The sequence below is a fragment of the Pocillopora damicornis genome, chromosome 6 (assembly GCF_964200805.1).
Source record: "Pocillopora damicornis chromosome 6, jaPocDami1.2, whole genome shotgun sequence".
NCBI classification, from domain to species: domain Eukaryota; kingdom Metazoa; phylum Cnidaria; class Anthozoa; order Scleractinia; family Pocilloporidae; genus Pocillopora; species Pocillopora damicornis.
Genome location: NC_142675.1, coordinates 2,443,266 through 2,458,332, shown reverse-complemented (window position 1 = coordinate 2,458,332; position 15,067 = coordinate 2,443,266). Strand labels below are relative to the sequence as shown.

The following is a 15,067-nucleotide window of genomic DNA, read 5'->3' as shown; positions in this document are numbered from 1 at the left end:
ACTCCTAGTAAAACGAAGCTATTACATTGGGGAATATTATTAATTGGAGAGTAGAGTACATTATGATTTTTCTTTCTAACAACCAGCTCTTTACATTTGCAAGGGTTGCAGACCATTCTATTGTCTTTACACCATGTTAAGAACTGTCCTACTAAGTCGGCAGACAGGTCACTATTCCTAGTGATAGGCGAAAGAATAGTGGAATCATCGGCATATTTAAAAAGCACAGGGCAACCATTAAAAAAAAAAAAAATCTCCAAATCGTTCAAAAATATATTAAAAAGATACGGTCCGCTTACACTACCTTGTGTGGTTCCTCTATTGACAAGTTTCCACTGTCCTAAAAAATTATAACTAACAACACGTTGTTGTCTTGCATAGAGGAAACTATGATACCAATTGATAATGTACGGATTTAGAGGTAGTTGTTTCAGTTTGGCAGACAAAATAGCATGGTTCACAAAATCGAAAGCCTTACTGAAGTCCATGGTAAAAATTCGCACTGCACTATAGTCACTACTATCTAAATACTAAATATTCTGGTTAAAGTTTGTCCACTATTGTAAATAGGGAATGTTGAATTCAGGTTGTATTGAACCCAAACAATTCAGCGCTTATCCGAATCTTGTGCCATTATACTAAACGAAAAGTGTTATGTGGTGCTATGCATTATACAAGCATCTACATGTACAATCATATGAATGCTGGCGACAAGGTGACCGACTTCGAGAACACCTTCGCGACATACAAAGAAATGACAAGGACGCATCCAAACCAGTCGCTAAACACTTTAATCTCCCTACTTATTCTATGTAGCACATGGCAGTTCCGGCCTTTCCCTAGATTTAGGCACTTCAGAAAACCGCAAAACACTAGCACAAAAAATGTATTTTCCAAATCGGCACTCTAAATCCTCACGGTATCAACGAGCGCTTTTGATTCAACTAATTTATTCTTGTTTTCTCGTCACCATATTTCCACCGCTAGCGTAGCTCCACTTCCTGCCTATAAACCCACACACAACCCACAACTCCTTCAAGTATTTGTTTGCTGTGGTAGACAAAAACTAAAAAAAAATTTCAAGATAACAACAAAAAAATGAGGATAGACGAGAACAGCGGTGATTGGCGCAGGGTAAAGATAAAAATTGGCACTAAATTTTTCAAAACGGACCAACCGTCTGAGTGAAAGGCGTAGAGATCCTTTTACTTTGTGCAATTAGTATAAAATGCATAACCGTCATTCTTTGCCTGAGAACATAAATGCTCGGGTTACTATTGACAAGATTATGAATTTTGGTAGAATGGAGAACCATCAAGTCCAGTCGACTTAATATTATTCTTTATATCAGAAACCGCACAACTGAATTCTGTGATCGCGAGTAAGTAACGGCTTTGTTAAAAGAGGATTCTATTTAACTGCAATAAAAACACTGATGAACTCGTGGCCCTTATTACACTATAAAGCGACCTAAAAATAGGTTTGTATTTAATTCACAAGCTATACACTTGACAATGTTATAAATCTATTATCCTATCGACGAATAAAAATACATACATTAGTTGATGACAACCTTAAAATCATATTTTAAGTAACCAGGAAGCTTTCCGGTTATTTATAAATTTCTAATACAAAATGCGCTTGAAACTAGCTACTGATACTTTCTTATGCTTGACTTTGTAGTACTCTATTGTGTAATTTTCCTAACCGTTAAAGTTCTTGATCTCTCAGTTGTCGTTGACAAATCAAGTTTAAGCTTATGATGGCCAAGGTTCTTATCTTATGCATTGTGAATTGGCATCAGAAACGAACTGTTATTTTCTGAATCGATTGACGATGCCTCGCATTATGTCCATAAGAGTGCGACGAATGGGTTCCATCTTCCAGCAGTATATAACAGGGTTCAAAGACGAGTTGAGAAAAAGCAAAGTCTTTATATAGTGCGAAGCTTCGTGTAAAGCGATTAAACTTGAAGGACGAGCCAGAAACAAACACAAATGAATATAGAAAGGCAAATAACAAAGCAAAAACACAATACATACGCAGAATGTTCCAAGAGCTGACTTGCGAAGCTTCAAAAAGTTTGATAAGTCGCCATTTTGAACTTCCTGTTCTGCTTCTTGAACTTGAAGGTCTTGAATCTGCTTTTTGTGTCGCTTTAAGACTATATAAATCCTCTAGTAGACAATTACTACCAGAATGAAGCAAACAGTCATAATCACCAACCCTATGACTTGATAAATGATAAACAATGGAGCCCAAAAGAGATCAGAACAAATAACTGCGCTAAACAGCCATATTGATATTACCGCTACGATCACGCGCTTGTGAGTCACAAGCTCTTGATATCTGAGATGAAGGTGAACAGCTAAGAACCTGTCCACACTTATGGTTACAACATTGAAGAGCGAAGATGCGCAAAAGAAATTGATAACGACGTACAACCCCTTGTAGGAAATGCAGTCGATACGTTTTTGATTTAACCGGCTGACCAAAGTAGAAATGTAGAGTGGTTGGACCAACAGACCAACGCCAACATCGGAGGCAGCCAGGCTCAGTAATAATGTTCTCAAAGGTTTTGGCAACAACGCGGTTTTCCTTATCGCATGGATAGTAACAATGTTCAGAATGATGGTTGTATAAGACAAAAAGCTGTTGAAGATACAACTAGCGACAAGTACCGGACGAAAATCTTCAACATCCGTAGACGTTCCAAAGAAAAATTCGTTGAGATAGTCGCAAACGTTTTCAGCCATGAGATCTGAGCGTTAAAACTGTTGTGGCCCCAATATTTTCCGATTCTAAAAATTGAAATTTTAAGTCATATGTAGATGTCATTCACGAGCACAAAACACCATCGAAGCCATCTGTACGTACATTGAAGATGTCTTCATCTCTGGGATTTGAATTTTTGACAAAAGCATCGAGTATCGCTTTAACTCGGCGTTAGTTAGAACTAAAAAAAATTATCTGTTTAATGCTTCAAGACATTTGAACTTAACATGGCATTTACACCTGAAAAAAGTTATTTGGAGGAAGGCTGTCATTGACAAATTTTTTATCTGTCAAAACGAACATACGCAACCTTATAGTCAGTTAAATTAAAAAGCGCTTGACATAAGCTTATTCATTATTAAATTCGCCCGAATACACTGAATTCATCTTCAGAGACCGAACATTTTATGGTTGGTGAGGGGGGGGGGGGAGAGAGAGACATAAATAATTATTTCGAATAAGTTACGCACTTGTTTGTGGCGGATCTAGGAGGTATTCAGAATGTTCGGCAAACTTACGAAACTGAGATAATACCGGCATATTTTGCAGTCGTTTTAGAGTAGCTTGGAAATAATTTCCGGTGGTGGATACAGATATAGATAGCCCTCCCCCCTTATAGACGACCGCGTTCGGCCCTCACTTTGACTACTTCCTCACAAGTCACGGATCCACTTCAGTTCATGAACAGCTGCACTTAGCTCAGAAAAAGTTTAGCAATGGCCATGTAATATTTTTACATATTTCAATCGAAAGAAATACTGATAAGACATTTTATCAAACAATAATTCTGCATCAAGCTCTTAAACAAAAAGAATACAGTAAGTTTGACTATTGTTTATGCTGACGGCAGATGTAAATTAAGAACAATGGCTCTCTTTTTTGTGACATCAATAGATGTAAATTAAGTGCCAAAAATGCAATATTTTGTTTAAAATATGAAAGACTTTAGCCTGTTAGGCTCAGAAAGTAAAGAGGGAATTAAAAACAACGAATCGGCAAATAACAGGAATCTTGAATTTAGGTTGTAACGAAAAAAGCAGAACCCTAAAAATTCAGCGTATAAGAATACTCCATCTGAATCTTGTGCCACTATAATCAACGCAACATGTTATGTGGTGCTATATATTATGCAACCATCCATATGTGACCGATTCCGAGAACACCTTCACGACATCGAAAGAAATGACAAGGACGCATCCAAACCAGTCGCTAAACACTTTAATCTCCCTATTTACTCTATATGGCAGTTTCTGGCCTTTCACTAAATTCAGAAAGCAGCAAAACACTAGAGCAAAAACTTATCTTCCAAATCGGCACTCTTAATCCCCACGGTATTAACGAGCGCTTTTCGTTCAACTAATTTATTCTTGTTTTCTCGTCACCATATTCCCACCAATAGCGTACTCCATTGTCTGCATATAAACCCACACACAACCCACAACTCCTCAATTCGCTCTGACGAAGGGCTAACGCTCGAAATGTGAGCTTTTAAACTCTTCACGGTGACCAATTTACGTTTTCAACTTAGTTGCTAACACTAAACTACCTCTATATTCATGCATATTTATATACATAAGTTAAAGAAGAGGACGCATCGATTCCCTGTAACTCTGAGTACCGCGCCTAAGCGCTCGTCAAACAGAACTTTATTCAACGAACAACATACCTCCTTATATAAAAATTAGATAAGTAGCTAATTAATTCCCTAGTGTGATGATCTAATCTATGCGTGAAATAATTTATATTTAAATTTCTCCAAACGGACTAACCGTCTGAATGAAAGGCGTAGAGCTCCTTCTGCTTTGTGTAATTGGCATAAAATGTATAACCTTCTGTCTTTGGCTAAGTTAATAAGTGGCCGGGTTACTATTGACAAGGTTGAGACTTTTAGTCGAATGGACTACCATCAAGTCTAGTCGAAGTAATATTATTCTTTAAATCAGAAACTGCACAACTAAATTCTGGAAGTCTATGTGTGATCGCAAGTAAGTAGCGGCTTTATTTGTAGTAAAAACACTGATGAACTCGTGGCCCTTTTTACACTATAAAACGATCTAAAAATCGGTTTTGTATTTAATTCACAAGCTATACACTTTTAAAGGTTAAAAGTTTACGATCCTATCGACAAGTACAAATACATACATTAATTGATGACAACCTTAAAATCATATTTCAAGTAACAAGGAAGCTTTCTGGTTATTTACATATTTCTCGTACAAAATGCGCTTGAAACTAGCAACTGATACTTTCTTATGCTTGAGTCTGTGGTACTCCATAGTGTAACTTTCATAACCGTTATTTAGGTTCGTCCTCCCTCAGTTCTCCTTAAGTACTTTTGACAAATCAAGTTTGATTTTACCATGGTCGAAGCTCTTGTTCCATGCTTTTTGAATTGGCATCACAAACGAACCCAGTCAATGCTATTCTCTGAACCGATTGACGATGCTTCGCATTATGTTCATGAGAGTGCGACGAATGGGTCCCATCTTCCAGCAGTATATAACAGGTTTCAAAGTCGAGTTGAGGAAAAATAAAGTCGTTACATCCAGCCGAGCTTCATATAAAGAGATCAGACTTATAGGGCGAGCCAGGAATAAAAAAAAAAGAATATAGCAAGGCAAATAACAAATTAAGAACACAATGCATACAAAAAATGTTCCAAGAGCTGACTTTCGAAGGTTCAAAAAGTTTGATAAGTCGCCATTTTTAATTCCCTGTTGTGCTTCTTGGATTTGAAGGCCTTCCATCTGGATTTTGTGTCGCTTTAACACAATATAAATCCTCCAGTAGACAATTATTATCAGAATGAAGCAAACAGTCATAATTACGAGCCCAATGACTTCTGAACTGATAAGGAATGGATCCCAAAAGATACTAGAGGAAATAATTGCGCTAAACAGCCATATTGATATCACTGCTGCAATCACGCGCTTGTGAGTCACAAGCTCTTGATATCTGAGATGAAGATGAACAGCTAAGAACCTGTCCACACTTATGGTTACAACATTAAAGAGCGAGGATGTACAAAAGAAACTGACGACTGCAAACAATCCCTTGTAGCAAATGCAGTCGATACGTTTTTGTTTTAACCGGCTGACCAAAGTAGAAATGAAGAGCGGTTGGACCAACAAACCAAAGCTAACATCGGAGGCAGCCAGGCTCAGTAATACTGTTCTCAAAGGTTTTAGCAACAACGCGGTTTTCCTTAGTACATGGATGGTAATAATGTTCAAAAGGATGTTTGTATAAGACAAAAAGCTGTTGAAAACACAATTAGCGACAAGTACCGGACGAAGATCTTCAACATTCGCAGAGGTTCCATAGAAAGACTTGTTGAGAACGTCGCAAAAGTTTTCCGCCATGACAGCTGAGTTATAACTACTATAGCTCTGATATTTTCCGATTTTAAACGGAAAATTTTAAGTCATACGTAGTTGACAATCTCGAGTACATAACACAATAGAAGCCATCGGTACGTACATTCAAGACGTCTTCAACTCTACGGCATTTGAATTTTTATAAAAAAGGCATCGAGTACCGCTTTCACTCGGCGTTGCTTAGAACTTAAAACAAATTATTTGTTTGATGCTTCCTGATATTTTAACTAAACATGGCCTTTACACCTGAAAAAAGTTATTCGAAGGAAAGCTGTCATTAACATATTTTTCATCTACCAAAATGAATGTACGAAAAATTATAGTCAGTTAAATTAAAGAGCGCTTGACATATACTTCTTTATTTTTAAATTCGTCTGAATACACTGAATACATCTTCAGAGACCGAGCATTTTATGGTTGACGAGGGGTGGGGAGAGAGACCCAAATAATTATTACGAATAAATTACGCATTCGTTTGTGGCGGATCGAGGAGGTAATTAGAATGTTTAGCAAACTTACTAAACTGATATAATACCGGCATATTTCTCAGTCATTAGAGTAGCTTGGGAATATTTTCAGGTGTCGGATTATTATAGATAGCCCTCCCTCCCCGCTATAGACGACCGCGTTCGGCTCTCACTTTGATCACCTCCTCACAAGTCCCGGATCCACTTTAGTTCATAAACAGAACTAAGTTCAGAAAAATTCTAGCAGAGGCCATTTAATAGTTTGATTTGTTGTATATACGCTCTCGGTGAGTCTTTTCAAGTCCGTTCAATTTGAACATTTGTACCGTTAATTGCACAACAGAAATGTTTTGAGAAAAGGCCGCATTAATCCCCTTGTGTCTCGTTGGATTATGCAATTCGAATTTAGTTTTTGTGAAGGAAAGACCAAATTTACACGCGCCATTGCAGCAAACCAAAAAGCAAACTCTCACAACTTCAAAATAAAAAAAAATTGAATTTACTCACAATCACTTTCCTCGCCGTTTACTCGGTCTTGAAAATGCTGCCCTCGGCCTACGGCCTCGGGCAGTATTTCCAAGACCTCGGACACAATTTTTCACCATACGGACCTCCCAGCCGGCAAATAACATATATTTATCAAAGAATAATTCTGCATCAAGCGGCAGATGTAAATTAAAAATGAGGAATGAGGGCGGGCTTTTTTGTAACATTAATACATGTAAATTAGAAGTGGAAAATGCGATATTGTGTTTGCATATGGAAGACTTTAGCCTGTTAGTGTCAGTAAGAAAAGAAAGAATAAAAAAAACAACGAATCGGCAAATGACAGGACTATAAATTTATTTCGTCCAGAAGTTAAAAGAAGTCTGTCGGCATGGTCATTAATAAATTTCTCTTACAAATGTGCTTGAAACTAGCAACTGATACTTTTTTATTCTTGTCTCTGTAGTACCTCATTGTGTAGTTTTCCTAACCGTTAAAGTTCATCTCACGGTATAGCTTTCTAACTGAGTCCTTATATACATTCACAAAGTTTTCTAGAACATTCCAGAAGCTTACAAAAAGAACTGTTTTAATAGTATTACTTAATAATTGCGTGACTTGATGACATGTATTAGAAAGTTCTATGGTACGCATATCACCATGACTAAGCAGTCTGGAGATTTCTGGAAGCTCTTATTTACAACAACAATTACTTATAACAAATGCTATTCTCTAAACCGATTGACAATGCCTCGCATTATGTCCATGAGAGTGCGACGAATGGGTTCCATCTTCCAGCAGTATATAACAGGGTTCAAAGACGAGTTGAGGAAAACCAAAGTCACTGTATAGTGCCAAGCTTCGTGTAAAGAGATTAAACTTGAAGGACGAGCCAGAAACAAACATGAAAGAATATAGGAAGGCAAATAACAAATCAACAACACAATACATACATAAAATGTTCCAAGAGCTGACTTGCGAAGCTTCAAAAAGTTTAATAAGTCGCCATTTTGAACTCCCTGTTGTGCTTCTTGGATTTGAAGGCTTTCAATCTGGATTTTGTGTCGCTTTAAGACTATATAAATCCTCCAGTAGACAATTACCACCAGAATGAGGCAAACAGTCATGTTCACGACCCTCATGACTCGTAAGATGAAAAACGATGGAACCCAAAAGACACTAAAAGAAATAATTGCGCCTAACAGCCATATTGATATTACGGCGGCAATGACGCGCTTGTGAGTCACAAGCTCTTGATATCTGAGATGAAGGTGAACACCTAAGAACCTGTCCACACTTATGGTTACAACATTTAAGAGCGAAGATGCGCAAAAGAAATTGATAACGACGTACAACCCCTTATAGGAAATGCAGTCGATACGTTTTTGTTTCAAACCGCTGACCATAGTAGAAATGTAGAGCGGTTGGACCAACAGACCAACGCCAACATCGGAGGCAGCCATGCTCAGTAATAATGTTCTCAAAGGTTTTGGCAACAACGCGGTTTTCCCTATCGCATGGATAGTAACAATGTTCAAAATGATGGTTGTATAACACAAAAAGCTGTGGAAGACACAATTAGCGACAAGTGCCGGACGAGAATCTTTAACATCCGCAGAGGTTCCAAAGAAAACCACGTTGAGAATGTCGCAAACGTTTTCCGCCATGAGAGCTGACCGTTAAAATTACTGTGGCTTCCAAACGGAAAATTTCAAGTCATATGTATCTGTCAATCACAAGCATATAACACAATCGAAGCCATCTGTATGTAAATTCAGGATGTCTTCAACTCTGGCGTTTGAATTTTTGAAAAAGGCATCGAGTATCGCTTTAACTCGGCGTTGGTTAGAACTAAAGCAAATTATTTGTTTAATGCTTCAAGACATTTTAACTAAACATGGGATATATATCTGAAAAAAGTTATTTGAAAGAAAGCTGTCATTAACATATATTTCATCTATCAAACTGAATATACGAAACATAATAGTCAGTTAAATTAAAAAACGCTTGACATTTGTTTTTTGTCATTAAATTTGCCTGAATACACTGAATACATCTTCAGAGACCGAGCATTTTATGGTTGATGAGGGGTGGGGAGAGAGACCAGAATAATTAATACGAATAAATTACACACTCGTTTGTGACGGATCTAAGAGGTAATCAGAATGTTAAGCAAACTTACTAAACTGAGATAATACCGGCATATTTTTCAGTCGTTTTAGAGTAGCTTGGGAATATTTTTCGGTGGTGGATTATTACAGATAGCCCTTCCCCCCCCCCCCCCTTATAGACGCCGACGGCGTTCGGCTCTTTCTTTAATCACCTCTTCACAAGTCCCGGATCCACTTCAGTTCTTGAACAGCTGCACTTAGCTCAAAAAAAGTTTAGCAATGGCCATGTAATATTTTGATATATTTCAACCGCAAAAAATACAGATAAGACATTTATCAAACAATAATTCTGCATCAAGCGCTTAAATACAGGAAGTTTGACTATTGTTTATGCTGACGGCAGACGTAAATTAAATATGTTGGACGGTTTTTTTTGTGACATCAATAGATGTAAATTAAGTGTGAAAAATGCAATATTGTGTTTAGAATATGAAAGACTTTAGCCTGTTAGGCTCAGAAAGTAAAGAGGGAATGAACAACAACGAATCGACAAGTGACAGGACTATAAATTTATTTCGTCCAGAGGTAAAGAGTAGTTTGCAAATGAGCGGTGTCAAAGACAGTCAAGGATTGTATTAGTTTCTCTTTACATCGTAAAGTGATTGGTCGAAAATTTTGCTCCATCTGTCAGCTGCTCCGAAGCAATTAGAGCCAGTCGCGACTTTACTAATAGATAGACAAAATAATTTTTCTTAGTTTTTCTCTCTAAATCAACTGCTGGTTAAAGTTTGTCCACTATTGTAAATAGGGAATGTTGAATTCAGGTTGTATTGAACCCAAACAATTCAGCGCTTATCTGAATCTTGTGCCGTTATACTAAACGAAAAGTGTTATGTGGTGCTATGCATTATGCAACCATCCACATGTACAATCATATGAATGCAGGCGACAAGGTGACCGACTTCGAGAACACCTTCGCGACATACAAAGAAATGACAAGGACGCATCCAAACCAGTCGCTAAACACTTTAATCTCCCTACTTATTCTATGTAGCACATGGCAGTTCCGGCCTTTCCCTAAATTTAGGCACTTCAGAAAACCGCAAAACACTAGCACAAAAAATGTATCTTCCAAATCGGCACTCTTAATCCTCACGGTATCAACGAGCGCTTTTGATTCAACTAACTTATTCTTGCTTTCTCGTCACCATATTCCCACCGCCAGCGTAGCTCCACTTCCTGCCTATAAACCCACACACAACCCACAACTCCTTCAAGAATTTGTTTGCTGTGGTAGACAAAAACTAAAAAAAATTTCAAGATAACAACAAAAAAATGAGGATAGACGAGAACAGCGGTGATTGGCGCAGGGTAAAGGTAAAAAATTGGCACTAAATTTTTCAAAACGGACCAACCGTCTGAGTGAAAGGCGTAGAGATCCTTTTACTTTGTGCAATTAGCATAAAATGCATAACTGTCATTCTTTGCCTGAGTACATAAATGCTCGGGTTACTGTTGACAAGATTAAGAATTTTGGTAGAATGGAGAACCATCAAGTCCAGTCGACTTAATATTATTATTTATATCAAAAAACCGCACAACTGAATTCTGTGATCGCGAGTAAGTAACGGCTTTGTTAAAAGAGGGTTCTATTTAACTGCAGTAAAAACACTGATGAACTCGTGGCCCTTATTACACTATAAAGCGACCTAAAAATAGGTTTGTATTTAATTCACAAGCTATACACTTGACAATGTTATAAATCTATTATCCTATCGACGAATAAAAAGACATACATTAGTTGATGACAACCTTAAAATCATATTTTAAGTAACCAGGAAGCTTTCTGGTTATTTATAAATTTATAATACAAAATGCGCTCGAAACTAGCTACTGATACTTTCTTATACTTGACTTTGTAGTACTCTATTGTGTAATTTTCCTAACCGTTAAAGTTCTTGATCTCTCAGTTGTCGTTGACAAATCAAGTTTAAGCTAACGATGGCCAAGGTTCTTATCTTATGCATTGTGAATTGGCATCAGAAACGAACTGTTATTTTCTGAATCGATTGACGATGCCTCGCATTATGTCCATAAGAGTGCGACGAATGGGTTCCATCTTCCAGCAGTATATAACAGGGTTCAAAGACGAGTTGAGGAAAACCAAAGTCCTTATATAGTTCGGAGCTTCGTGTAAAGAGATTAAACTTGAAGGACGAGCCAGAAACAAACAAAAAATAATATACAAAGGCAAATAACAAAGCAAAAACACAATAAATACGCAGAATGTTCCAAGAGCTGACTTGCGAAGCTTCAAAAAGTTTGATAAGTCGCCATTTTGAACTCCCTGTTCTGCTTCTTGAACTTGAAGGTCTTGAATCTGCTTTTTGTGTCGCTTTAAGACTATATAAATCCTCCAGTAGACAATTACTACCAGAATGAAGCAAACAGTCATAATCACCAACCTTATGACTACAAAAATGATAACCAATGGAGCCCAAAAGAGATCAGAACAAATAACTGCGCTAAACAGCCATATTGATATTACCGCTGCAATCACGCGCTTGTGAGTCACAAGCTCTTGATATCTGAGATGAAGGTGAACAGCTAAGAACCTGTCCACACTTATAGTTACAACATTTAAGAGCGAAGATGCGCAAAAGAAATTGATAACGACGTGCAACCCCTTGTAGGAAATGCAGTCGATACGTTTTTGATTTAACCGGCTGACCAAAGTAGAAATGTAGAGTGGTTGGACCAACACACCAACGCCAACATCGGAGGCAGCCAGGCTCAGTAATAATGTTCTCAAAGGTTTTGGCAACAACGCGGTTTTCCTTATCGCATGGATAGTAACAATGTTCAAAATGATGGTTGTATAAGACAGAAAGCTGTTGAAGACGCAACTAGCGACAAATACCGAACGAAAATCTTCAACATCCGTAGAAGTTCCAAAGAAAAGCTCGTTGAGATGGTCGCAAACGTTTTCAGCCATGAGATCTGAGCGTTAAAACTGTTGTGGCCCCAATATTTTCCGATTCTAAAAATTGAAAATTTTAAGTCATATGTAGATGTCAGTCACGAGCACAAAACACCATCGAAGCCATCTGTATGTACATTGAAGATGTCTTCATCTCTGGGATTTGAATTTTTGACAAAAGCATCGAGTATCGCTTTAACTCGGCGTTAGTTAGAACTAGAACAAATTATCTGTTTAATGCTTCAAGACATTTTAACTAAACATGGCATTTACACCCGAAAAAAGTTATTTGGAGGAAGGCTGTCATTGACATTTTTTTTACCTGTCAAAACAAACATACGCAACCTTATAGTCAGTTAAATTAAAGAGCGCTTGACATAAGCTTATTCATTATTAAATTCGCCCGAATACACTGAATTCATCTTCAGAGACCGAACATTTTATGGTTGGTGAGGGGTGGGGAGAGAGACATAAATAATTACTTCGAATAAGTTACGCACTTGTTTGTGGCGGATCTAGGAGGTATTCAGAATGTTCGGCAAACTTACGAAACTGAGATAATACCGGCATATTTTTCAGTCGTTTTAGAGTAGCTTGGAAATAATTTCCGGTGGTGGATACAGATAAAGATAGCCCTCCCCCCTTATAGACGACCGCGTTAGGCCCTCACTTTGACTACCTCCTCACAAGTCACGGATCCACTTCAGTTCATGAACAGCTACACTTAGCTCAGAAAAAGGTTAGCAATGGCCATGTAATATTTTTACATATTTCAATCGAAAGAAATACTGATAAGACATTTTATCAAACAATAATTCTGCATCAAGCACTTAAAAAAAAAGAATACAGTAAATTTGACCATTGTTTATGCTGACGGCAGATGTAAATTAAGAACGATGGCTCTCTTTTTTTGTGACATCAATAGATGTAAATTAAGTGCCAAAATGCAATATTGTGTTTAAAATATGAAAGATTTTAGCCTGTTAGGCTCAGAAAGTAAAGGGGGAATTAAAAACAACGAATCGGCAAATAACAGGACTATAAATTTACTTCTTCCAGGGGTAAAGAGTAGTTTGCAAATGAGCGGTGTCAAAGACAGTCAGGAATTGTATTAGTTTCACTTTACATCGTAAAGTGATTGGTCCAGAGTTTCGCTCAATCTGTCAGCTACTCCAAGGCAATTAGAGCCAGTCGCGACTTTACTTATGAATTTCCTTAATTTTTCTCTCTAAATAATCTGCTGGTTAAAGTTTGTCTACTATTGCAAATAGAGAATCTTGAATTTAGGTTGTAATGAAAAAAGCAGAACCCTGAAAATTCAGCGTATAAGAATACTCCATCTGAATCTTGTGCCACTATAATCAACGCAACATGTTATGTGGTGCTATATATTATGCAACCATCCATATGTGCAATCATATGAATGCAGATGACTAGATGACCGATTCCGAGAACACCTTCACGACATCGAAAGAAATGACATGGACGCATCCAAACCAGTCGCTAAACACTTTAATCTCCCTATTTACTCTATATGGCAGTTTCTGGCCTTTCACAAAATTTTGGCACCTCAGAAAGCAGCAAAACACTAGAGCAAAAATTTATCTTCCAAATCGGCATTCTTAATTCCCACGGTATCAACGAGCGCTTTTCATTTAACTAATTTATTCTTGTTTTCTCGTCACCATATTCCCACCAATAGCGTACTCCATTGTCTGCATATAAACCCACACACAACCCACAACTCCTCAAATCGCTCTCACGAAGGGTTAACGCTCGAAATGTGAGCCTTTAAACTCTTCACGGTGACCAATTTACGTTTTCAACTTAGTTGCTAACACTAAACTACCTATATATACATGCATATTTATATACATAAGTTAAAGAAGAGGACGCATCGATTCCCTGTAACTCTGAGTTTCGCGCCAAAGTGCTCGTCAAACAGAACTTTATTCAACGAAAAACATACCTCCTTATACACAAATTAGATAAGTAGCTAATTAATTCCCTAGTGTGATGATCTAATTTATGCGTGAAATAATTTACGTTTAAATTTCTCCAAACGGACTAACCGTCTGAATGAAAGGCGTAGAGCCCCTTGGGCTTTGTGTATTTGGCATAAAATGTATAACCTTCTGTCTTTGGCTAAGTTAATAAGTGGCCGGGTTACTATTGACAAGGTTGAGACTTTAAGTCGAATGGACAACCATCAAGTCTAGTCGAAGTAATATTATTCTTTAAATCAGAAACTGAACAACTAAATTCTGGAAGTCTATGTGTGATCGCAAGTAAGTAAAGGCTTTATTCAAAGAGGGTTACATTTAACTGTAGTAAAAACACTGATGAACTCGTGGCCCTTATTACACTATAAAGCAACCTAAAAATCGGTTTTGTATTTAATTCACAAGCTATACACTTTTCAAGGTTAAAAGTTTACGATCCTATCGACAAGTACAAATACATACATTAATTGATGACAACCTTAAAATCACATTTCAAGTAACAAGGAAGCTTTCTGGTTATTTACATATTTCTCATTCAAAATGCGCTTGAAACAAGCGACTGATACTTTCTTATGCTTGACTCTGTAGTACTCCATAGTGTCACTTTTGTAACCGTTATTTAGGTTCGTCCTCCCTCAGTTTTCCTTAAGTACTTTTGACAAATCAAGTTTGATTTTACCATGGTCGAGACTCTTATTCCATGCATTGTGAATTGGCATCAGAAACGAACCCAGCCAATGCTATTCTCTGAACCGATTGACGATGCCTCGCATTATGTCCATGAGAGTGCGACGAATGGGTCCCATCTTCCAGCAGTATATAACAGGTTTCAAAGTCGAGTTGAGGAAAAATAAAGTCGTTATATACA

General features: G+C 37.5%; 3 protein-coding genes across 3 annotated transcripts; all 3 read right to left on the bottom strand.

Annotated features, from left to right (window-relative positions):
* Positions 1–1,717: 1,717 nt before the first annotated feature.
* Positions 1,718–2,880, bottom strand: LOC149043426 (melanocortin receptor 3-like). Its single transcript, XM_089210029.1, has 2 exons — positions 2,223–2,880; positions 1,718–2,177 (listed from the first exon to the last, which is right to left on the bottom strand). Exons 1-2 carry the CDS (start codon positions 2,754–2,756, stop codon positions 1,815–1,817), a joined length of 897 nt encoding a protein of 298 aa, XP_089066155.1. The 5' UTR covers positions 2,757–2,880; the 3' UTR covers positions 1,718–1,814.
* Positions 2,881–7,697: 4,817 nt separating this feature from the next.
* On the bottom strand, positions 7,698–9,115 carry LOC149043425 (adenosine receptor A2b-like). Its single transcript, XM_089210163.1, has one exon. The coding sequence runs from the start codon at positions 8,770–8,772 to the stop codon at positions 7,831–7,833; it is 942 nt and encodes a 313-aa protein (XP_089066289.1). The 5' UTR covers positions 8,773–9,115; the 3' UTR covers positions 7,698–7,830.
* Positions 9,116–11,168: 2,053 nt separating this feature from the next.
* On the bottom strand, positions 11,169–12,303 carry LOC149043424 (melanocortin receptor 3-like). The gene has a single exon (XM_089210162.1). The coding sequence runs from the start codon at positions 12,209–12,211 to the stop codon at positions 11,270–11,272; it is 942 nt and encodes a 313-aa protein (XP_089066288.1). The 5' UTR covers positions 12,212–12,303; the 3' UTR covers positions 11,169–11,269.
* Between the last annotated feature and the right edge of the window lie 2,764 nt (positions 12,304–15,067).